This window comes from Equus quagga, chromosome 1, assembly GCF_021613505.1.
Source record: "Equus quagga isolate Etosha38 chromosome 1, UCLA_HA_Equagga_1.0, whole genome shotgun sequence".
NCBI lineage: Eukaryota > Metazoa > Chordata > Mammalia > Perissodactyla > Equidae > Equus > Equus quagga.
In genome coordinates, this window is record NC_060267.1 from 100,715,266 (window position 1) to 100,739,344 (window position 24,079).

The window sequence follows — 24,079 nt, forward strand, 5'->3', positions numbered from 1 at the left end:
TGAGTTCTCAGGACTCCCTGCCCGGGAAAGGTTCTAGCGGGACTCAGGAGTCTGGAGTTTTAGCTCGCCCCGCCCCTCAGGTACAGTGCTCAGGCAGGTGTGGGAACTCCGACAAAGCTGACCCCCGTCTCTCCTGATAGACGCGAAGAGCGCGGGGCAGAGAGCACGGTCGGCCCGGAGTCGGGGTTACCTTCTCGATTTTGCCCAGAAAGAGCTCCTTGGCGAAAGCTCGGCTCGGCGCACTGGTGCGCAGCGCGCGGTGGCTCGCGGTGAAGGCCACCAGGGCCCGGCAGGAACGCGCCGCCGCCGCCGCCGTACGCAGGAAGAGCTCGCAGCCGCTCATGCTGCCCGCAGTCGTCTGCACCGCCGCCTCGGCCTTACTCTCATCGCCTCAGTCACGTGCACCTCGGTGGCGCCACCGGATGACGCCACTGGCCGCGCCCTGGCCACCCCGCCCGCCGCCGTTGCACTTGCGCAGGTCCCGAGGGCGGGGCCTCCGCCAGCCTGCCGGTTTTGTGCTCCGGCGTGGGGTGGCGGCGGAGCGTCTTCCAAATACCAGCGGTTGTTCGTATAAATGGCCGCCAGGGGAAGCTCCTCGGGGGTGCGGGAACCTAAGCGGCAGCCTCCGCTTTGTCCCTCTTTCCGGCTGGGCGACGAGGACGTGGTAAAACTAAGGCAGGGAATGGGAGTGTTCCCGGCACACTGGGTTCTTGTCCCCAGGATGGGAAGCAAGAGAGACAACAAACGGGGGCAGAAGAGTAAAAGCTGAGTAGCTTGTGCACAGGAGAGGCGCCAGGGAGCCGTGCGGAAAGGAAAAGGGCAGGCGACCAGCTTCGGGGAGCGGGATGGCCGGGCAGCTCCGGCAAAGGCTGGGCTGAGCCTGCGCAAGCGCCTGTGTTTGCGCCTGCGCCGTCCGGGCGCGCTGCTGCCCGCGCGCGAGCCTCGACCCGGTGCCGCGCTCCGCTTTGTGAGGCGGGGCCCTCAGGTGGCCGGTCTGCTTAGGGTGGTTCATGTGTCAGGAGGAAAATTCACTCTGTTGGTTACCTCTGGAGGGGAACGCGGTACGAGTAATGTTGCCTTTTGTAAGTGGATGGTGGCTGCGTGGGGACTCGTTTTGTTTTGCTTCATAGCCTGCATACGTCTATGTTCCGTACGGGGTTTTTGGAAGAGGGAAAGAAAAGGAGTGTTCTGCCCTAGAGAGGTCTGGATAACTGGGTCACATCTGTCCCTGGGAAGCCCCAGGGGAAAGGGCAGGCGCGGGCAGAGCGGCGGCCGAGGGCGCCGGGCGGGGTCGGGCGGGACAGGCCGGGGGTCGGGGCGTCCCCGCGGGGCCGAGGTCGCCTCTCGAGGCCGCCCCCGGGGGGTCTCCTCTGCTGGCCCCCTGCGCTGTGCCGGGCCGGACGGCGCTGGACCGGCCCCTCCGTGGTGTGAGCTCCTGGAGGCCAGCGCGCAGTCTCAGCCTCCACCGGCTCGGTCTGGCCCGGGAAAAGATGACCTTGATCGGGTGCAGACCGGATGGCACAACATCAGGGAAAAAGAGCTCAGCAACTTTTCTTGGTTGCAAAATATTTGAAGCGTCTTCTGCAAGCTGTGTTGTCTCTTTTGTCTAACTTTGAAAGACTTGTCACCTGGTTTTTTCATCAGGGGTCAGCGTTTTGCCTAATTTCAGCGCCCAGCTTCACAAGAAGGCGTTTGAAAGCACTGCCTTTGTGAATTAATCCCAAGCGCGAAACAAAGATGATATTGTGGAAAGTGGGCTTCAACTTTAAACCCCTGTAGCTTTTGCCGAAACAAATGTAGTCACATCAATCAAGTAATCTGAGAATGTGTCACATCGGCTTAGTGCCCAGAGGTCACCGTTAATTAAACAAATGAGAAATTCAGTAGCACCTTTTCCAAAACGAAAATTAGAAAAATTTTAATCATAATTTCTAAGTATTCTCGTAGAGTGTGGTGGGAAAACATTTCTGAGTTCCACTACTTTGGCAGTTTCTAATTTGAGTTTTCTCATCTGTAAAAATGAGCATAATACCATCTATCTCAGCGGACCCTGTGAGCATCGAGTAAAATAATCCTTATGAAAGCATCTGGCACAGTAAATGGTCAATGTTTTATAGTAATAAAAGTGGAAAATGGTTACACTCTGACATTCCCTCTTATACTTGAGTATTCGCCTCTGAGAAATAGGATGCCGTTTTTAAACAGCTTGCTTTAAACATAGAATTTCCCATATTCAGTGTTTAAACACCCTCACTGAGTCTGTGTGAGTGTCTTTCCGGTGTGATCGCGTCAGTGTGTCTGTGCCCCCACATAACTCTGCAGCACACGAGCTGGCTCGCTCCTGGCCGTAACGTTAGTGCCGGTAGACCAGGGTGCATGGCCTTGGGTCTCAGGCACGTGGTGCGAGTAGAAAACTACTCTCGAATCCCTCAGTGTTCAAGCTGCAAAATCGGAAGCTGATGGAGAAATTTATACAGGATTGGAGAGAAGGGTTAGATTTGTCTCCTGTTCATAAGGCTACAAGATCAGTAATGAGTTGGAAAAATGAGAGTCTAGTCAAGGTTGCTGCCTCATAGTAGTCAATATCCTAATAAAAGGTCTCACAAATAAGTTGCACAGATTTTTATCACCAGTTTATTTCCTGCTGAGAAAGAAGTGGTTGACACCTTACTGTCTAGAGATCAAACACCTGCATGTAGGGAGATGTCCTTCAGCAGATACTCTGGTTTCATACGCTAAATTATGCTGTCTGCTGTTACTTCCTTTTGATGTATATTCGTTCCCATTTGGTGTACATTAGTTATTATGGAAACATGGAAGTCAGTGACATGTTGAAAACCACAAAGGTAATGGGGCGTTATGGGTTGAATTGTGTACCCACAAAATTCGTTTGTTAAAGTCCTAACCCCCAGTACCTCAGAATGTGACCATATTTAGAAATAGGATTTTCTGTTGTGTTCCATTGCAGATGTAATTAGCTGAGTTAGGGTGAGATCATACTGCAGTAGGATGGACCCCTAATCCAGCACAACTGGGGCCCTTGTAAGAGGGGGAGATTTGGACATACATATGCCTGTAGGGAGAACACCATGTGAGGATGAAGGCGGAGACTGAGATGACACTTCTACGAGCCAAGGAATACCAGAGATGGCCAGCAAACCACAAGAAGCTGGGAGAGAGGCCTGGGACAGATTCTCTCAGCCCTCAGAAGGAACCAACCCTGCCAACACCTTGATCTTGGACTTCTAGCCTCCACACCTGTGAGACAATCAATTGTTTAAGCCGCCCAGCCTGTGGGTCTTTGTTACGGCAGCCCGGACAGACTAAGACAAGAGTATTGTGATTCTTGGCACACAGCGTTCTCAGGAGTAAATAGTTCATAATAGTGACCACAGGACTGGGGCTGTGTCTTAGGACCCATGCCTACACCTGGTGCTCCTCTGCTGTGGTATGGAATCAGTAGTCTCCTAAATGATAGGACCCTGGCATAAACATTTTGGGAAAGTCCCTTAGACTACACAGCCTGTACCATAGGTAGGAAAGATAGCAAGATGCAGGAAAGAGATTATGGACTAGGGGTCATAAGAGATCTAGTCCCACTTCTGCCACTTATCAGCTGTGTGATTGTGGGCAAGTACCTCAATTGTGTTGTCTGTGACTTGGAGGCATTGCTGTGGCAGAGACAACTAGTAATCAAAAAATTGTGCCCACTTCCTCAGTGTGCAGTTGTCAGCGCGAGGCAGCTGCCAGCCAGTGACTACACCACAAAGTCCCCCTACATCCAGATGACATTCTCACCAATGTAATGTGAGTGGAAGTAAAAAGCCTGTTACGTGAGCAGGAAATATGTATTGTATTAAGCCACTGACATTTTGGGTTTATTTGTTACAGCTGCCAGTGTTAACCTACGTTTCAAAGAAAACACTATAAGGTACAGAATAAAGAGTTATCATTACTAGGGGCCAGTCACATTCATCAGGCAGATTAATTGATCCCCAAGCAACCACATTGTTATCAAGTCCTGTCCTAGTCATTGGAGACAGTGTCCTCAAAGAGGGTGATAACAGCAGCTAATATTTAATGAATGCTTTCTCTGCCAGGCACTGTTTCATGTACGTTACATGCATTATATTATTTAATCCTCCAAACGGACCTCTGAATTCAGTGTTGTTACTTTATGTCCATTTTACAAATGAGAAAACAGGCGCTGAAAGGTCACACAGCCCTAAATAGCAAAGCCAGGCCTGGACCCTGCCCGACAGCTCCTAGAGCCTGTATGTTCTTTTTTCTTCTTCTTCTTCTCTCCGAAGCCCCCCAATACATAATTGTATATTCTAGTTGTAGGTCCTTCTGACTCTGCTATGTGGGATGCCATCTCAGCATGGCTTGACGAGCGGTGCTGTGTCCGTGCCTAGAATCCTAACCAGCGAAACCCTGAGCTGCCAAAGTGGAGCGCACGAACTTAACCACTTAGCCCCCGGGCCGGCCCTGAGCCTGTGTGTTCTTATCCCTACTGCCTTCCTGAACGTGGAAGGCGAGCCTCAGGCCAACAGAGACTTACACACGCAGCCCTCTCTCTTCTCCATTATTGGTGTTTCGTAAGACAAGAGGGCTCAAGGGCTGATGCACATAAAAAGCCAATACTATGGCACTGGCTTTTGAAAGAAGAAAAGGCTTTACTGCAAGCTCCACCAGCAAGGAGACGGGAGGCAAGGTTCTCAAATCTGATCCAGGGTTTGGGGCAAAATTTAAGAGGTTAGGGGGACAGGCTGGTATGCGGTAGTGTTGGGGAGCAGGTTTTTGACTGGAGGGCTTTAAGCACTTATCGTAAGGTGTAGAAGTGGCTTTAACACTGGATCTTCCTAGACAGGGGACTCCACTTTTTTTTTTTTTTTTGAGGAAGATTAGCCCTTAGCCAACATCTTCCCGTCTTTCTCTGTTTTATATGTGGGATGCCTACCATTGCTAAGCGGTGCTAGGTCTGCGCTCTGGATCTGGGCTGGTGAACCCCAGGCCGCTGAAGCGAGCACTTGAACTTAACCGCTAAGCCAGCAGCCAGCCCCACGGACTCCTCACTTCTGAAGAGAGTTTTGCTTTCCACTTCTGGTCGTGTCCCAGTCCTTTGGCTCTGTGAGGGGAGAATCTTTTTTTCTGGGTGTTATTTCAGAACAAAATTTTCTCCTCTGCACCTGCTCCAGCTACATGGCTTGCTGCCCCTGAAATTCAGGTTTAACATCCTGTTGTTAAGATGGGCCAGTTTAAAGTGGTCCTGTGGTTGCGTTGGCTGATCTGAAATATGGTCACATTACTCTAACAGATAAAGGTGGGGGACTGGAATTGGCCACCTCAAGATACCTCTCTTTGGCATGAGGATTATTTGGGGCTGGTTACTTTTAAAAACTGCGGACATGAGAGAAACTCTGAGAAGTAGAAGTTACCCTTTGTTAAGAGATTTACATTTGTAAAGGAAATCTCCATCTGTAGAGGTGTCTCCCTCTCTGTAGCAGGAAGAAGGGTGGATGACCTTATCTCCAGAACTCTTATCAATGCAGAAGGCGAGGACTTAAATCTGCATAATAACCTTACTCTTGTTTACTGTGCTTTTCTGGTAACCTCCCATGACTGACTCCCCCCACCCCCAACATCCTCCTTTGTCTTTAGCCGAGGGTGGTATTTAAGGGGAGAGCTTCTGCCATTTTGGCGAGTTGCTCAGTTTGCCTGAGCCTCTCCCATGTATACATGTTATAAAGCTTTTTTTTATTTTCTTCTGTTATTCTGTCTCATGTGAATTTAACTCAGCCTCTGGCCAGAAGGACCCAGAGTGGGTAGAGGAAATGTCTTCCTCCCCTCAGAGGTCAGAAGTCCCATGCGGCCTTGCTTTCACTCTCCACTTCTGCCAGTTTGTTGGGGAGGATGTCACCCACAGGCAAAGACTGCAGTGGGCATCAGGCACAGCATTTGGTACATGGTGCTCATTCTACGTGTATTCTGTCCGTCCTTTCTTAAGTGTAATTGTCAGTCTGAATATTTTGGACTCACCGAACAGGTCTAGCAATGTATTTTCAGACAAGACATAGTCATCCTGTTTTCCCACTCCACCCCCAACCTCATGCCTTGGGAAGTCCTGTCCTCTCCCTGAGTTTCAGTTTCCTCACCTATAAAATGATGAAATCAATACAAAACATGGATTTGTAATGAAGATTAAGTGGACTAACATTAATTGGCTCCTCCCACTCCACCCACCCTAGATTTCAGAGTCTAGCAATCCAGCTATTTGGGGAAAAAAGCATAAAAATAGGGGCTTTTAAGTTTAGACTTGGTCCTAATGATGACAGTCAAAATCTCAGGAGACCTGAAATAGTAACAGATTAACAATGACAAAAACAAAATACTCTTGATTTTCCCCTATGTTTCAAAACCCAAAATAGACTAAGATCCAAGTTCTAGAGCATGTAGCCCCCACTATTACAGTATGAAAGCATTTAAAATAACACAAACGCTGCATTGAAACTGCCAGAATTCCCAGAGCAATTGCTGTAGTGTCAGAAAGAGCCAAGTCATCACATTAACGCACTGAGGTCTTTATCTGTTGGCACAAAAGCCAGTAGAGCCTGAAATCTTATTTCAAGATGGCCAGGTGGCAGAGCCAGCATGGAAAAACCTTAACTGTGACAAAGTGCACATAAAGAAGACGCAGTGCCAGTCCTTGCTAAAGGGACTTACTGTGGAATATTCCTCTTCTCCTCCAACAAATAACCACCAAGAAACATATTCGGGAAAGCACAATTCATCCCCTCATGCCTGCAGTAGGGTACTCCTGACACACAGCAGGTCTGCCTGGGCCATTGCCAGAGTTGCGGCAGTCAGCCTCTTCCCAGAAAGCCCTTGGGGCTCCAGTGGTGACATCTGGCACTCAGCACCGACATTTCTTTGAAACTAATAAAAATATTTTTTTGTAATCCTCCAACCAGTGACAGTGGGACTGCAAACGAGATAATGAAGTGCAACGCAGGGGCATTCATTGTAATGGTTCACCCACTGAGCATGGAAGGGACACAGTTCAGGCTCCCAGTCAGTCCCTGCGTTTCAAAAAGCTTTCAATGCTTACTCAGCGCGAGCTGATGAAGAACAAAGTGTGCTCAACATTAAAGCTTAATAAAAATATCTAGCAGACGGGGGGCTGGCCCCGTGGCCGAGTGGTTAAGTTCGCGCGCTCCGCTCCAGGCGGCCCAGTGTTTCGTTGGTTCGAATCCTGGGCGCAGACATGGCACTGCTCGTCAGACCACGCTGAGGCGGCGTCCTGCATGCCACAACTAGAAGGACCCACAACGAAGAATATACAACTGTGTACCGGGGGGGCTTTGGGGATAAAAAAGGAAAAAAATAAAATCTTTAAAAAAAAAAAATATCTAGCAGACGACAATGTGGTTTCCTCTGCAGAGACCAATAATCAGCTCTGCTCACATTCATTCATTTATCATTTCTATCCTGCCTGCCTCCAAGAAGGACCTGGAGTGCATATTCACACGTGATCAAAGGAATGAAGCGCATGAAAGTCTTCTCTCGATTGTTCCTGGATATTGTAAATGCAGATACAGGACTGTGGAGATTCAGCATTAAGTCAAAAACTATTGATAATTGTGGTGCCTGTTCCCTTTTAAATAAAATTACCCCTCTTAGTCGCTTAATAGAACTTGGCATTTACTTGAATTCATTTTTTTTCCAGCTGTAATTTATACAGAAGAGATAACTAAATGAAATTCTTCTCAGGAACTAATTTTATACTTTTCTCTGCAATACATTGTAATTAATAGTTTTTTTTCCTGAAGATCCAATATTCTCTTGCTGGCCAGATTGTGGTCCGCAAACTGTGAGTGCCCAGCAGTCCGTACAAAAAGCTCCCATCTTAGCTTCTGCCTTCAAAAGGTGCACAGCGATGGGTTTTCAGAACATCCAGCCAAAGATGGACTCCAGGTCACAACGAAAAGGCCATTTAGGGTGCTATTTATTAAGAAATATTTCCCAGAACGAAGGCTGGTTTCTTCTCAGTGCCTGCAAACATGAACGATTAAGTGCCTCCCCGACATGAACACAAATCCAGTGAAGGGTCTGAATCCGGCTTGTGAGATAGAGTATTTAGTCACCAACACTCTCTGTGGATACTAAAATGTTCTTTAAGGGAATAAAAGCTAGTTGTAAACATACATTATAGCTCATTATAAAACATGTTATCTGTTTATGGGTGTTAAGGAAAATGAGTTTAGCTTCAATTCCAGATATGCAAAATGGACTTTAATCAGTGAAGTGAGGACTATGTGGGAAAGGCGGGACTTCAGACTCAAAGTGAATGCAGTGGCATTTCTCCTTTAAAACCTTTCCCTTGTTATGGCTTTTGATGCAGATCAAGGCTGCCCCAGGGAGAGAAGGCCAAGGCGTCCTGCCCTACATACCATCTATATAATCCTCCTGACGTCCTGAACTGATTCAGCCTGATTCGTAACTTTGATTCAACCTGATTTGTATCCAAAGTTATATGACCACCCTATAACCAGACCCCACCTGCACTGATACCATTTTAACGAGTTTTTTACATGATCTTTCCTTTGTCTTGTAAAGAAATAACTCACATACCTATGCCTTATAAATTTAGCCCTAACCCTCAACCCACTGCAGCCCTTACTACCCATGGGGCCTGTCCCCATGCCTGCAGCCCTTCACTGCCTACGGGGCCTGTCCCCATGCTATTCTCTGAATAAAAGAGCACTACTGCCAGATCTTGAGAGTCCAAGAAATCTTTCTTTTGACTCCTTGGCTAGCTGAGCTCGCATCAGCTTTGATGCCAGACAAGGTTACAGGATCTAGGGGGAGGCTATAAACCACCAAGTAAAAGGATGATCAGTTGGTTTATGAACAGCAATAAATGCAAATACCTTGAAAAACCTATTTTGTCCTGAGCTGCAATGTGTTTCTCTGTACACAAAAGTGACCAGGTACATTTCATCATGCTCTAAAGTTCAACTTTTGGAGAAAAAGAACTACACAAATGCCTTTGACAGATCTTAAGTTTACTAACAATATACAATAATGGGGCCGGGAAACATTTTGGAGGAAATAAAACACGGTCCAAAATAACTCTAAGACAAATATTTCCACTACAAATCCTTTGTGGAAAAAGGCAAGGTAAAAAATAACAAATACATCCTAATCATCTTTTTCAATATACAAAACAGATACTCGAAGACAGGCTGGAGGGCTGAGTGAGATGATGGGTTGAACACATCTATTTTTGCTCCCTTCCCACTAAAACTGGAATAAAGGGATTAATAACAACAACAACAAAAGATAAAGCCTGAATCTTGGGGAGATTAGGAGAGGAGACAACACAACAAAACTGTGGAAGTTCTATTACTGGCTAATTGCCCCAAGGAACTCATGGGTGGGTTCCGAAGCATTTAACTGTTCACGAGGTGCCATCACCAACCACCATGAACCAGACCAAGCTCTACCACAAGAGCAGGCCTATGACCTTCGCCTTATTTTAATGCTAAGATCTCCTCTCCAGGAGGAGCTTAGGCCTCATTATTATAACCTGCAGATTATGTGGGAGTATGTTTTCCAACTAAGCCTGTGTAAGCAAATGCCCACCTCTTCCCCCACCCTTTTTTTTTTCCTGAGGAAGATTCATCCTGAGCTAGCATCTGTTGCCTATCTTCCTTTTTTTCTCTTATCGTTTTTTTATTGAGGTCATAATAGTTTACATCATTGTGAAATTTCAGTTGTACATTATTTCTTGTCTGTCACCACATAAGTGCTCCCCTTCACCGTCTGTGCCCACCCCCCACCCCCCTTCCCCTGATAACCACTGAACTGTTTTCTTTGTCCCTGGTTTTGTTCATATTCCACATATGAGTAAAAAAATAATCTGGTGGTTATTTTTCTCAGTCTGACTTATTTTGCTAAGCATAATTCCCTCCAGGTCCATCCATGTTGTTGCAAATGGGATGATTTTGTCTTTTTTTATGGCTGAGTAGTATTCCATTGTATGTCTGTACCACATCTTCTTTATCCAATCATCAGTCAATGGGCGCTTGGATTGTTTCCATGTCTTGGCTATTGTGAATAGTGCTGCGATGAACATAGGGGTACATATGTTACTTTGGATTGTTGATTTCAAGTTGTTTGGATAGATTCCCAATAGTGGGATAGCTGGGTCATATGGTATTTCTATTTCTAGTTTTTTTAGGAATCTCCATACTGTTTTCCATAGTGGCTGCACCAGTTTGCATTCCCACCAGCACTGTATGAGGGCTCCCTTCTCTCCACACGCTCTCCAACATTTGTTAATTTTAGTCTTAGTGATTATAGCCATTTTAACAGGCATAAGGTGGTATCTTAGTGTAGTTTTGATTTGCATTTCCTGATGATTAGTGATGTTGAGTATCTTTTCAGGTACCTATTGGCCATCTGTATATCTTCTTTGGAAAAATGTCTGTTCATATCCTCTACCCATTTTTTGATTGGGCTGTTTGTTTTTTTGTTGTTCAGTTGTGTGAGTTCCTTATATATTATGGAGATTAACCCCTTGTCAGATATAGGATTTGCAAATATTTTCTCCCAATTGGTGGGTTGTCTTTTTGTTTTGATCCTAGTTACTTTTGCCTTGCAGAAGCTCTTTAGTCTGATAAAGTCTCACTTGTTTATTTTTTCTTTTGTTTTCCTTGTCTGAGAACACATGGTATTCAAAGAGATCCTTTTAAGTTTGATGTCAAAGAGTGTACTACCTATATTATCTTCCAGGAGTTTTGAGTTTAATTTTGTGTATGGCCTACTTTTGTGAGATAATGGTCTACTTCATTCTTTTGCGTGTGGCTGTCCAGTTTTCCCAACGCCATTTAGTGAAGAGACTGTCTTTTCTCCATTGTATGTTCTTGGCTCCTATGTCAAAGATTAGCTTCCTGTAGATGTGCGGTTTTATTTCTGGGCTTTCACTTCTGTTCCATTGATCTGTGTGCCTTTTTTTGGTACCAGTACCGTGCTGTTTTGATCACTATGGCTTTGTAGTACATTTTGAAGTCAGGGGTTGTGATGCCTCCAGCTTTGTTCTTTTTTCTCAGGATTGCCTTAGCAATTTGGGGTCTTTGGTTGCCCCATATGAATTTTAGGATTCTTTGTTCTATTTCCGTGAAGAATGTCATTGGGATTCTGATTGGGATTGAACTGAATCTGTAGATTGCTTTGGGTAGTATGGACATTTTAACTATGTTTATTCTTCCAGTCCATGTGCATGGTATCTCTTTCCATCTTTTTATGTCATCATCGATTTCTCTCAGTAATGTCTTATAGTTTTCATTGTATAAGTCCTTCACTGCCTTAGTTAAACTTATTCCTAAATACTTTATTCTTTTTGTTGCAATTGTAAATGGAATTGTATTCTTGAATTCTCCTTTGGTAAGTTTGTTATTAGAGTATAGAAATGCAACTGACTTTTGTAAGTTGATTTTGTACCCTGCAACCTTACTGTAAAGTATTTTTAGTAGTTTTCCAATGGATTCTTTAGGGTTTTCTACATATAAGATCATGTCGTCTGCAAACAGGTAGAGTTTCACTTCCTTCCATGCCCATCTTCCTCTACTTTATGTGTGGACACCTACCACAGCATGGTGTTCAAGCGGTGCCATGTCTGCACCCGGGATCTGAACGGGTGAACCCTGAGCTGCCAAGAAGTGGAACATGCGAACTTAACCGTTGTACCACTGGGCCAGCCCCAATTTTCTGATGGCTTCTAATTTCCTTAGACTACACTGATTCAGTCCCTTTCCTCTTCCCCCTCCTAAGTTGTTTTTCTCACATCTTATTCCATTTGTATTGTGAGTTTGTGATTAAAGTGACAAGATTATCTTTGTTTTTGGTATTTTCCTTCCCTTTATCTTTAATGCTATTCTTGAGTACTTGCTAACCTCTTCTGATGTACAGTTACAATTTTCTGATTTTGTCTACCTATTTATCTCCTTACTCTGTGCTTTGTAACCACTTTCTCCCCTTTTTTGTTCAAGTATGAGGGCCTTCTTGAGGATTTCTTGTAGGGGGGCATCTCATGGGTACGAACTCCCATAGCTTATGTTTGGGAAAGTTTTTATTTCTCCATCATATCTGAAGGATATTTTCACTGGATAGAGCATTCTTGGCTGAAAGTTTTTGTCCTTCAAAGATTCGAATATGTCATTCCAGTCTCCCCTAGCCTATAAGGTTTCTGTAGAGAAATCCACTGAAAGCCTGATGGGGTTTCCTTTGTAGGTTATTTCCTTCTGCCTTGCTGCCCTTAGTATTCTTTCTTCGTCATTCAGTTTTGCCAGTTTCACTGCTATATGCCTTGCAGTAGGTCTTTTTACATTGACATATTTAGGAGATCTGACAGCCTCTTCCATGTGGATTTCCATCTTCTTCCTTAGGTTTGGGAAGTTCTCTGCTATTATTTCTTTGAACAAGCTTTTTGCTCCATTCTCCTTCTCTTCTCCCTGTGGAATACCTGTAATTCTTATGTTGCATTTCCTGATTGAGTCGGATAGTTCTTGGAGACTTGATTCATTTCTTTTTAGTCTTAATTCTCTCTCCTCCTCTGTCTGGAGCATTTCAACATGTCTGTCTTCAGTTATGCTCATTCGCTCCTCTATGATGTCCACTTGAGCATTCAGGGAATCCATATTTTGTTTTATCTCTTCCATTGTGTCTTTCATCTTTAATATTTCTTATTGATTCTTCTTTACAGTTTCAATCTCTTTTGTGTAGTAGCTCCTGAACTTGTTCAATTGTTTCTCTACATTCTCTTTTAACTCGTTGAGTTTTTTGATGATAGCTATTTTGAATTCTCTGTCATTTAGATTACATATTTCTGTGTCCTCAGGACTGTTTTCTGGGTACTTGTCATTTTCTCTCTGGTCTGGAGATTTAATATAATTTTTGATATTGCTAGAGGGGGTGGCTCTGTTTTGGGCATTGTCATAGTATTTAGTCACAGTTACTGCCTACTGCCACTGGGTGGGGGTCAAGAGCCGTGTATTCAGTGTTCCTCCAAGATCCCAGGCACTGGAGCTGGTGCTGTGTGGGTGGTGGGGAGGGGTGATTACTCCTGTGCACTTTTGGGGTTTTCTCACTCTACCCTCACTATCTGCTCTCCATAGGTTTGGCCTGATGAGGTCACCTCCAAGTTAGCTTTCCCCTTGGTAGGGGCTTTCCCCTTGGCTGTGAGGGCTCTCGGGTATCTTTGATGTTCCCGTGAACAAATGTCCCCTCCCCTGTTCCTTCCCTCTCAGAGGCTGTGCATGGTCTTGGATCACAGTCTTTAGGGGAGAGAGCGAAGTTTTCTCTTACCCTGTTCCATCTCCTCTGAGGGGGTCTCCAGCCTCTCTGCCCTCTGTCATATGGCTGCACGGGTCTTTCAGATGTCTTTTGTGTTGTGTTTGGATGTCCTCTGTTGGAGTATGAATGTCTTTTTTGTTGTATTGTGGCGGGGAGAGATTGCCAGGAGAACTCACTCTGCCATGATGCTGACGTCATGTAATCTTCCTCTTTTTGCTGAGGAAGATTTGCTCTGAGTTAACATCTGTGCCAATCTTCCTCTATGCTGTATGTGGGTTGCCACCATAAAATGGCTGCTGAGGAGTGGTGTAGGTCTGCACCCAGGAATCAAACCCAGGCTGCCACAGTAGAGTGCGCCAAACTCAACCACTAGGCCATGGGGCTGGCCCAACCCACCTCTCACTTTTGAATATTCATTCCCCATCCGAAATAAAAGATCCCTGCTTCCCTTTGTTTGGGAAGCCCTATGACTTTGGAAATGATTCTACTTGGCTTCCTATTTGCTGCAAATACACCCTACTTTGTGTGACAACTACTTCCGGTGGAGAGCCTGATTTAACTCACCAGGAGGGAACCCACTTTGGTTTCAGTAACAGTTGGAAAGCAGATGGACAAGCTGTCCGTGACTTGGCAGATAGCCAAACCCTACACTGGCCGTGGAGAAGGTGAGAAAGAATCCTTACACCACAGAATTCTCAAAAGGCTCAGGAACTGGAAACCCCAGGACCTGCTGCAATGGGGGTAACGGAATGGCAGAAATAAGCAGAGGTGGGTAAAAGGTGTTTAAGAAGAGTTAAACAGGTCCCTTTTCCAAGTTTACTGCTGAGGAACTCCCCGTCCTCTACCCCTACCTTAACCTGAAGATGCATTCTTAGGAAAGAGTAAAAAAAGAGTCTTTAGATGATTATTCAGTTGAAGGCATGGTATTAGGCTGAAGATGGGCAAATAAGTGATTATGTGTAAACTAAAAGTTGAGGCTTCCCAGCCGCCTCTCCTCACCTCTCTCCTACTATGAGGACAGCAGACTGGAGGACCTTCCTCTGGGGAATCCAACCCGCCCCAGAGGAAAGACCTAAAGATATCCTTGTTGGGGATTCCCCCACATGGTCCAGCCAGACCCTGTCCAGTGAGGCCCATCCTTGATGGCACCTCCCAACACTCTCAGAGCTCTGAGCCAGTTTTTAGTCCCTGAATTGTAATCATAAGCCCTTGACCAAGGTTGGAAATGTCTGAGGAAACCCTCCAGTGTAGAAGATAAAGATCAAAACACACTCTGAAAAGGCGACTGGGAGGAAACAAAGACTGTGCAGGGAAGAGGGAACATGAGCGCCCTCTCAGTGCCTCGGAGGGTGCGGGAGATTCTGTGCCCACGAAACTGGGACGGGGCACCCTGAAAAAATGAGCACTTCCAGAAAAGAAGCTATGTAACATGAAAACCAAGATAAAAAATGAAAGCCTCCACTGAGGAATTGGAAATAAAACCAAGAAGATCTCCCAGAAAGCAGAGCAGAAAATTTGAGGACTAGACCAATAAATTAATAAAAGAATTTCCAAAAAGAATAGGGTGAGGGAGGGGAAATCGCCAATGAAATAATCCAGGAAAATTTCCCAGGACTGAGAGATAATAATTTCCAGATTAGAAAGACCATCAAGTACTCAGTGCAATGAATGAAAACAAACTCAAAACCAAGGAACATGATTTTGAATTTTAGAACAGTGGAGTCAAAGAGAAGATACCACAAACTTCTAGAGAGAGAAAAAGAAAAGTTACATGAATGAATTAGGAATGCTAGTGGCTTCCTATTTGTTATCAGCAGCACTGGGAGCTAAAATAGAAATGCCTGAGGCCATCAAAATTCTGAAAATCTTTTCTCTGAAAAATCATTTTCAACCTAGAATCTATACTCAGCCAAATTGTCAATCAAATGTGAAAGTAGACAAAAGGCATTTTGGGACATACAAAGACTCAAATAATTTATCTCCCATGTGTTCATCCTTTCTGAGGAAGCCACTGGAGAGCATCATCTATCAAAGCAAAGAAACTGAGAAAGAGGATATGATGCCCAGGAAACAGAGGATCCAGTACAGGAAAGGGGTAAAGGGAGCCCCAAGCTGGTTCTCTTCAACAGTCATAGGGGACAAGCACTTCCAACTTAAGATGCAAACATTTGTAACTAAGAAAACTGTGGGGCTCTGCATCTGTAGCCACCCATGAAAGTAAAGCGAAGCCGAGTGTTCTCCGTGAGATCCACGGAGACGGTGCAGACCGCTGAGACTGCAGAAGGAGACCGCCAAGCAGGAGACGATGCATATAATGCACACGTTTGTACTGAAGCCTGGTGCCTTGCTTTTAACCAGTATTTTGGCAAGAACCTTCAGATCCTCACAGTCTTTACATCAGAATAAAATATAAATCTGCCTGAACAAGAGGAATTCTTAACCATGCATGCATTATATGTGAGAATATCTCTGAATTGACCACAATAAGCTGGTAACAATAGTTGCCCGGGGAAGAGAACTGGGAGGCTGTGGAGAAAGAGGAAAGAGCCAGACTTTTTTTCTTTTTGGTTTTTGTTGTTGTTTTTCCTTTTGAATTTTGTACCATGTGGTGAATTACTTATTCAAAATAATAGGATAAAATAGATCTAAAAAATCGTGCTTGTCACTATTATTCACTTTATTGGAACTTCTGCCAATAAGAATTCTTGAGGCCACGATTACAAAATAACCCACTAAGTTATTTTAGCATGGTCCACAGCTTCTAACGCAAACATTTCACGTTAGCTATCTCATCTCACCAAGGTGAACAGAACTTTAAATTCCATGACCTTGGTAAACAGGCAACAGCAAAAAGAAAGCATTTCTTTCTCTTTATACGGCCCCTGGGGGGGTTCTGTGGGCCGAAGGTTCTCAGGGAACAGAAAGAGCGCACAACTAGAAGTCATCAGAAGTGGGTTTCTGGGGGCCGGCCCCATGGCAGAGTGGTTAAGTTCACGTGCTCCAGTTCGGTGGCCCAGGGTTTTGCCAGTTTGGATCCTGGGCGCAGACATGGCACCACTCATCAGGCCATGCTGAGGTGGCGTCCCACATGCCACAACCAGAGGCACTCACAACTAGAATATACAACTATGTACTGGGGGGCTTTGGGGAGAAGAAGAAGAAGGGAAAGAAAAGAGAAGATTGGCAATAGTTTTTGGCTCAGGTGCCAATCTTTAAAAAAAAAAGAAGTGGGTTTCTGTCCCAGCTGCTCTGCTTACCAATGGTGTGACCTTGCATAAGTGACGAGCTGTCTGAGCCAGTTTCCTCCTCTGGGATAAGGTGATGTGAGAATATCATGAGATGACACTGCCGCCACAGTGCCTGGCACAGGGGAGGACCTTTTAAAGCATCAGTAGGATCTGAAGGGCTATTTTGTCTTTCTAAATTTTTTTTTTTTTTTAAAGATTTTATTTTTTCCTTTTTCTCCCCAAAGCCCCCGGTACATAGTTGTGTATTCTTCGTTGTGGGTTCTAGTTGTGGCATGTGGGACGCTGCCTCAGCGTGGTCCGATGAGCAGTGCCATGTCCGCGCCCAGGACTCGAACCAACGAAACACTGGGCCGCCTGCAGCGGAGCGCGCGAACTTAACCACTCGGCCACGGGGCCAGCCCCCTGAAGGGCTATTTTGAATGGTGTCATGCTCTTCCTTTCTGCCATTCTTCCTTTTACCTTGGAAACTTTGGAAAATGGGATCTTTCCTGGTGCTTAAAGAATTTCCCTACTGGTCTAATAGGCTTTATACTAAAAGGAAAATAACGACAATAACAACTTCATCTTATTTAGAGTTGGCTTTTAACTGGTCAATGTGTTTGCCCCTGAAAGAGCAAGAGTGAATGAGGGTGTGGTAGGCAGCCTCCAAGATAGCCCCAGGGAGCCCCAACTTCATGCCTGCGTGCAGTCCCCTCCTGCATTGTACCAGCGTTGGTCCATTTGACCAGTAGTGCTGCTGTGCTATTTCTCAGATTAGGCTGGACCCTTCAGCTTCTAACTTGATCTCTCTCTCTCCCCTCTGTTGTCACACACTCTGGGGGCAGCCGCATACTGACGCCCAGCCCTATGGAAAGCCCCGCCTGCTGAGTGAGCAATGGAAGCCTCTTGCCAGCAGCCAAGTGAGCTTGGAGACATCCTCCAGCCCCACTCACGTCTTCAGAGATTGTGGCTCCTGCTGATATCCTGACTGCACTCATGAGAGACTCTGAGCCACAATAAAACCATCAAAATAGGGATGTTAACGTTGATGTGTTACCACTATCTAATCCTCAGACCTCCTTCAGGTTTTTCCAATCATCCCAGCAATGTCCTTTGTAGCAAAAAGAATTAACTCCAAAATCATGTTCCTTCAATCTAGAATAGTGCCTGAGTCATTCCTTTACTCTCATAACCTTGATTCTTTTACTTTGATATTTTTGAAGCAAACAGGCCAGTTATGTTGTAGAATGTCCTTCAGTGCGAGTTTATCTGGTGCGTCTTCATCACTAGAGTCAAGACATGCATCTTTGGCAGGAATATCACTGAATTCACTAAGAAATAATGCTGTGTTCTTCTCATTGCATTCTACTAGGTGGCATACGATTTAGGTGGTATCTGGCAGGCTTTCTCAGTGAAAAGTTAGTCATTTTCCCATTGTAATTAACAGGTCTTTTGTGGGAAAGTACTTTGAAGTATGTAAATATCCCAATCCTTATCAGACTTTTGATTAATTTATTGTTAACTCGATAATATGGATTCCTATTTTATTCAAGGATTAGTATAATCATTACTATAATTACTTATTTTAAAGCTCAAATTGTCCCATATTTGTGCAGTGGGAGTCCTTTCAAACTGGCTTCTGTGTCATCTTGAAACATCCCCATCATTTTTGAGCATGTTCTTATTTACTGGCACAACAAAATGCTCCAGACTCATCTTATTCTTCCTCTGCCCCAGTCCTGGAATCAGCCATTACTTCTCGGAGCCCTGGGTCCTTTTCATGGAGACAAGTATTTAGAAGCTAAGAGCTAGGTGCTAGGTGTGCTTATGGCTATTGAGGTCTCACTACTACAAACTCCTCTCAGTAAACAGAATTAGGGAATATATGTATTTCTTACATATTTATACCTCTCTTTATTTCTATATTTATCTCTATATATTGAAAACCTTGAATTTACACCATGTGGTAGCCAGGCTCCAAGATGGTCCTCAATGATCCCGGCCTCCTGAGATTCATGTCCTTGTCTGAAAGGCTCAAAGACTGTAAGAAAGGAGAAGAGGCTGTTGGACATCCAAAATTCCACTGGCAGAAAGCAGGCTGAGAAAATCACCCACCTGCAAACACATACTACCTTTCTTGCAAAAGGAAGGATGGCCCAGAGGGAGGAGCCGAGAGCAATGGAGAATCACTCTGGGGAAGGAATAGGACTAAGTCCCAGTCAATAAGCTTCTGACAGTCTTGGCTGCATTTCAAAACTACTATGGACCAGTGACTGCTGTGTGCCTCCCATTTTTCCCCATTTATGAGTAGGTCTATGGAGGTTATCCTATGCTTATCTCATCATTGTGTGTGAAGTGTGTGTGTCTCTTTAATTCATAAGTCAAAGGAACCGTGCTTGAACAGCATTATCTGCACCTGGATGATGAGCCCCTAGACTTTGATCTGACGCTATAATAGCATGAGGTTTTGGGAGGGGTGAGCATATTTTTCATATGGGAGGGACATGAGTTATTGGGGGCTAGAGGGTAGACTGTGATATCCAGCCTCCAAGACGGTTCCTATTCTTACCCTAGTGTAATTGCCACACATTGCACATGGGCTGGACTTAGTGACTTGGTCCTAATGAACAGAATAAGTCGGAAGTGACTCTGTGTCTGAGACACTAAGTCATAGAAGGCAATGGGGCATTGCTTTGGCTCTCTTGCATCACTCACTCTGGGGGAAGCCAGTGCCATGCCGGGAGCAGGGCTGTGGAGAGGGCCACATTGAAAGGAGCTGAATCCCCAGGCCAAGAGCCACATAAGCCAAGAGCTTGGAAGCCCCGGTCAAGATTTGAGATGACTGTGGCTCTGGCTGACACTGACTGCAAACTTGTGATAAACTCTGGTCCAGAACCAGCAGCTAAGCCCCTGTATTTCTGACCCACAGAAACTATGGAATAATAAATATTTATTGTTTGAAGCCCCTAAGTTTTGGGGAAATTTGTTATGCAACAATAGATAACTAATACGCTTGAATATCAATTTCGCTCCATCACTATGGGGTTCATTCTAGATTTCTCTCTTTCCATATTTGTAACTCCCTTCTCTGATGATGAGAAACATAGCTCCCATTTTCCTTAAGACAGTCACTTATATATTAATCTCCCTCTACGTAACCAATCTCCATTGCTGTTGCTACCTGCTGTGCTGCCTCACGTTTTCATCCTGCTCACACTTCAACACCCCTCATAAGGTTGCTCCATGCCCTCTGCCCAGACTGGGTGCCAACACTCTGATCTGTCTCCATGACTCCCTCCCGACTCCTGGCTGGACACCTATCTTGCTTTTTCCCCTTCTAATGACCTTTGGACTGAATTGTCCAGGAAAGGAGAAGAAGGAAGGACAAGAGCAACGCTGACTTTCTGAAGAGTCTAGGCCAGTGGTCCCACATTCAGGATTTGTCTAATTCTTTTTCCCTCATGGTTATATTTAACTCTTATTTCTATCCCCTGTAATTGCTGTATGGAAAGTTAGCTCTAAAGGTTTGGTAAGATTCAGGTTAAAGCATTTGGCAAAAGGTGTTACTGTGTACTTCATATCAAATCACCTCAAGAGGTGTTTAAGTATCAAGTGTTTCATTCTTGATCACTTTATAAAAGTGGTGACCACCACATCTCTCCACTATAAAAGTGTGGGGTTTTTTTCCCCTTAGTAATTAGCAAGTAATCTGTGTGATGATGTTTTGGTACTGCGCAAATATCTGCTTCCCAATCACCTTTCAGCTCGTGGTCTTAGCATTCATTGATGATCCTTGCCTGAATCAATAATTTCATTTACATTTATTAGCTGGTATTCTTCTGCTAAAAAAAAAAAAACCCAGCCTTTCCTCATTAACTGGGGATAAATTACAGTTCCTCCAAAAGAGATACGGGAAGTAATTAATTCCTTCCTCTTAATTATAAATTTTCAGAATAAAAAATTGGTGTAATCATCATGTTTAGTTGCAGCAAGTGAGTTTCTCTATCTTTGGAAGTATCCTTATGGACTCATGGATTTTTAATTTATTTGATGAATTACACTCAATTACATTAATTATTATTTTATCCTACAATTGTCCCAAATTTGGCTACTTGGAACTTCTTCAGGCTGACTCCTGTGTTCTATTGATATGCCCCATTAGTCTTTTGAGTGCTTTATCGTTTTTTTGGCAAAACAAGATATCTCAATTTCCTCCTTTCTTCCCCAGCCTTAGAATAAGCCATTTATCTAAGGAGCCTTTATTATTTATAGTGGGGGATGGTAGAATGAAAATCTGGGTGCTAAGGATGTTTCTTGCTACTCGGTGGGGGAGGAGTTCTTATTTCTAGGTTCCTACAATGAATGGATCTAGAAATATCTGTTTTTTAAAGTCAGGAGTTAATTATAGATACTTCCAAATCAAATTAACATTATAGGATTTTTCTTAATTTCTTTGATATATTTATATCTTTCTTCTTACATTAAATACCAGTTCTATTAAGATTAACATATTTGCTTACTTGCTTTATCCAACTATATATAGTTTCAACTTACAGTAACAATATTACTAATTATAGTAAAACTGAGTGAAGTTTAAGGTTTACTTGAAGTTCTTTTTGTCCCTAGACTATATCCCACTTAGCATATACAGTAAAAATAGTGGGTTCGCAAGTCACCTGAAATTACCACATGACCCATCGATTCCACTCCTAGATGTATATCCAGAAGAAATGAAAACGAGAACTCAAACACTTGTCCGTGAATGTTCACAGCAGCATTATTCATGATAGCCAAAAGCTGGAAACAACCCAAGTGTCCATCAACAGATGATGAATGAACAAAATGTGGTATATCTTGTAATTCTTTTGACTGAAGCTACTTGTAAGCTACTTCCTCCTGCGTCATGTGTACTTGTCCTCCAGAAGCATGCTGAGATGTCCCCCTAGTGATGGGTCTTGTGGCAACAGGTGGTGGTTGTCATGGGTCTGGAGGAAAATGAGCATCTCTGTCATCCGCCCCAGGTGCTGTAGCCAGGGTTCTCAAGCAAAGGAAGGGTAGTCACCTCAGACACGGGGGAGGGGCCGGGGAGCTCCTGCCACTGGCACGGGAGGCTCAGAGAGACTTGGGGATTCAAGAGTCTCTGTTTCATCTGGGTCCAACCAGATGTTCTCATTCGAAGCTTCAGCATCTTATCTTTCCCTGATTAATTCCCTAACTTTTCTAGGAGAAACTTGGTGAGCCTGTGAATTCAACTGTTGCTGTAAACCCAGCAACCTGCACAATTACATTTTGTGCTTGCTTTTCAGCAATATCACCCTGTGGCTACAAGAAATGAGGATTTTTTAGGGCTGTCATAAAAGCTATCGACTTCTCAGACTCTCAGAGGGAGATAAAGGACTCAAGCTTGTCATTTTCTCTCTGTAAATGTTCCAGGGCTGCACTCAGGAAAATCCATCCCACACCACAGGCCTTGCAGTCATCATTACCATCACGACCCTCAAGTGCAGCAGCTTCTTGGGTTCCAAAGACACGTGCGTCGGCTGGCACTCCATCACAACCCATCACAGATAACAGCTCCATCAACGGTGAAGCCACTGCAGGACGTGGAGTGCCAGCACCCTTTTCCCACTGTCCCATTGCTCAGCGCTGCATTCAAGCCCAAGACTCCACACAATGAGTTCCCAAAGCCCGTCACTGTGGGTCCACCTCCTGGGACCACTCCCAGCACCCAGTTCTATATCCGCTGGGATCCAGGAGACAGAAACCAGTCAATCGAACAGGAGAGGTTAACATAAAGACTTTTTAACTATTTGGAGGGAATTAAATACTAAGAAGGGATAGAAAAGTACTCTCAAGAAGTGCCCTTGGGCTGAAAGAACTATCTGAGGAGGAAACAAACTCGGGCAGGAGCAGGGCTTCCCACATTGTGCTCCACGCCTCCTTGGAGAAGGCCTGCTTGCAGCCCGCTGAGCTGCCGTGGCCATAGCTGGCCTCTGGTCACCAAGTCACAGTGGGCACAGGGAACCACGGGCAGGGAGTGGCCAGCAGGAGACTGCCCACTGGTGTGCAGGTGGGCCGAGGCTTGTGTGCAGGAACTGTCGGCTGGGACTGCCCGCAGGGAGCCTGGCAGGCGCGCGTGTGCTGAGATGCCCACAGTGCGAAAAAGAGACGCTCACTGGAACCTGGGAGAAAATCCTCTTGCTCTGGCAGTTCCCTCCAACACCCTCTACTGACAAAGCTAAACACCACGCCAGGTGACAGGTGATGCAGAAGCCAGCTCCACAAGCACAGAGCAAGGAGGGGTGGGCGGGAGCTGTGGCAGTAAACCGATGACAAGGAGTGACGGTAAGTGAAGACGCAAGGTTCACAACAGCGTGCACAGTATGCTATCTTCTGTGGAGGAAAAGCTGGGGAATAACGTATGCGTATCTATGCTTAATTTTGTAAAACAAAACACAGGAATGATAAACCTAGAAACTAATAAAAATGGTTACCTATGGAGCACAGAGTGAGCTAGGATGAAGAGAAGGGTGAAGGAAGCGAGATATTCTGAAAATATGTAGTTTTGACTTTTGAACCATGTATTTCACATGTTCGAAAAATAGAATTAAACTGAAAAAGAAAACAAAGCAAACCCTAACTGGTCTTGCCATATAGCCACCATCACCAAGCAACAGCAGGCCTAATTCAGAGGTGGAATGGCTTACTGAAAACTCAGTTACAGCACCAATGGGGGGACACTACCTCGAAAGGACAGGTTCTGTGTTACAGGACCTAGGACATGTTTGGAGCAGAGTCCACTATAGGGTGGTGTCTCCTTCACGGTTGGAGAACAGTCACGCGCCACATAACGACATTATGGTCAACAACAGATCACACACACGACGGTGGTTCCGTAAGATCAGTCCCATAAGGCCTAGGTGTGTGGAAGGCTGTACCAGGGTCGACACAAATACCCAAGAGCCAGTTTACAGACACAGTTTACAGTTTACAGGAGAGAAGGTGAATTTTACCTGAGTTGGGGAGGCCGTCTCCCCCAAGGGAGGTGGTCCAGGGAAGCATGGTTTGCAGCGTGACGCTGCACCGCTTCAGAACAGAGAACATACAGCAAGCATTACAAGGATACGTTTTTTTCTCAAAGTCACAAGGGGATACTTTGCTGCGGTTTAGCACATACACAGCAGGTCAACTTGATTTCTGGGAAGAAAAACATATCTTCGAAAGTGTCCTGGCTCTGACGTCAGAGGAGCGGAGGCGTTCCTCCCTCTCTTCAAAGAGTGCATCCCCTGCTTTGGGACAGTGAATTAAAGCACATGTGCCACGTGTGCCAGTCAGACCATAAACCAGGCTGCTCTGGTCAAAATAAAACTCAGGTCAAGTCAGGTTTCAACTAGAATAGTTTCCTCATACACCTTGGTATTTTAAATTTTTCTTGCATCACCATCTAAGTTTGTGTAAGTGCACTGTGATGTTTGCATAACGTCAAAATCACCTAA

At 44.9% G+C, this 24,079-nt stretch overlaps 1 protein-coding gene across 1 annotated transcript in view; it reads right to left on the minus strand.

Moving 5' to 3' along the window:
- The window catches only part of ACAD9 (acyl-CoA dehydrogenase family member 9), a 31,486-nt gene extending 31,100 nt beyond the window's left edge, over positions 1 to 386 (minus strand). The window contains exon 1 of the mRNA XM_046683208.1: positions 191 to 386. Within this exon, the coding sequence (XP_046539164.1) occupies positions 191 to 343 (153 nt within the window). The 5' untranslated portion in view covers positions 344 to 386. The remainder of the gene's footprint in view (positions 1 to 190) is intronic.
- Between the last annotated feature and the right edge of the window lie 23,693 nt (positions 387 to 24,079).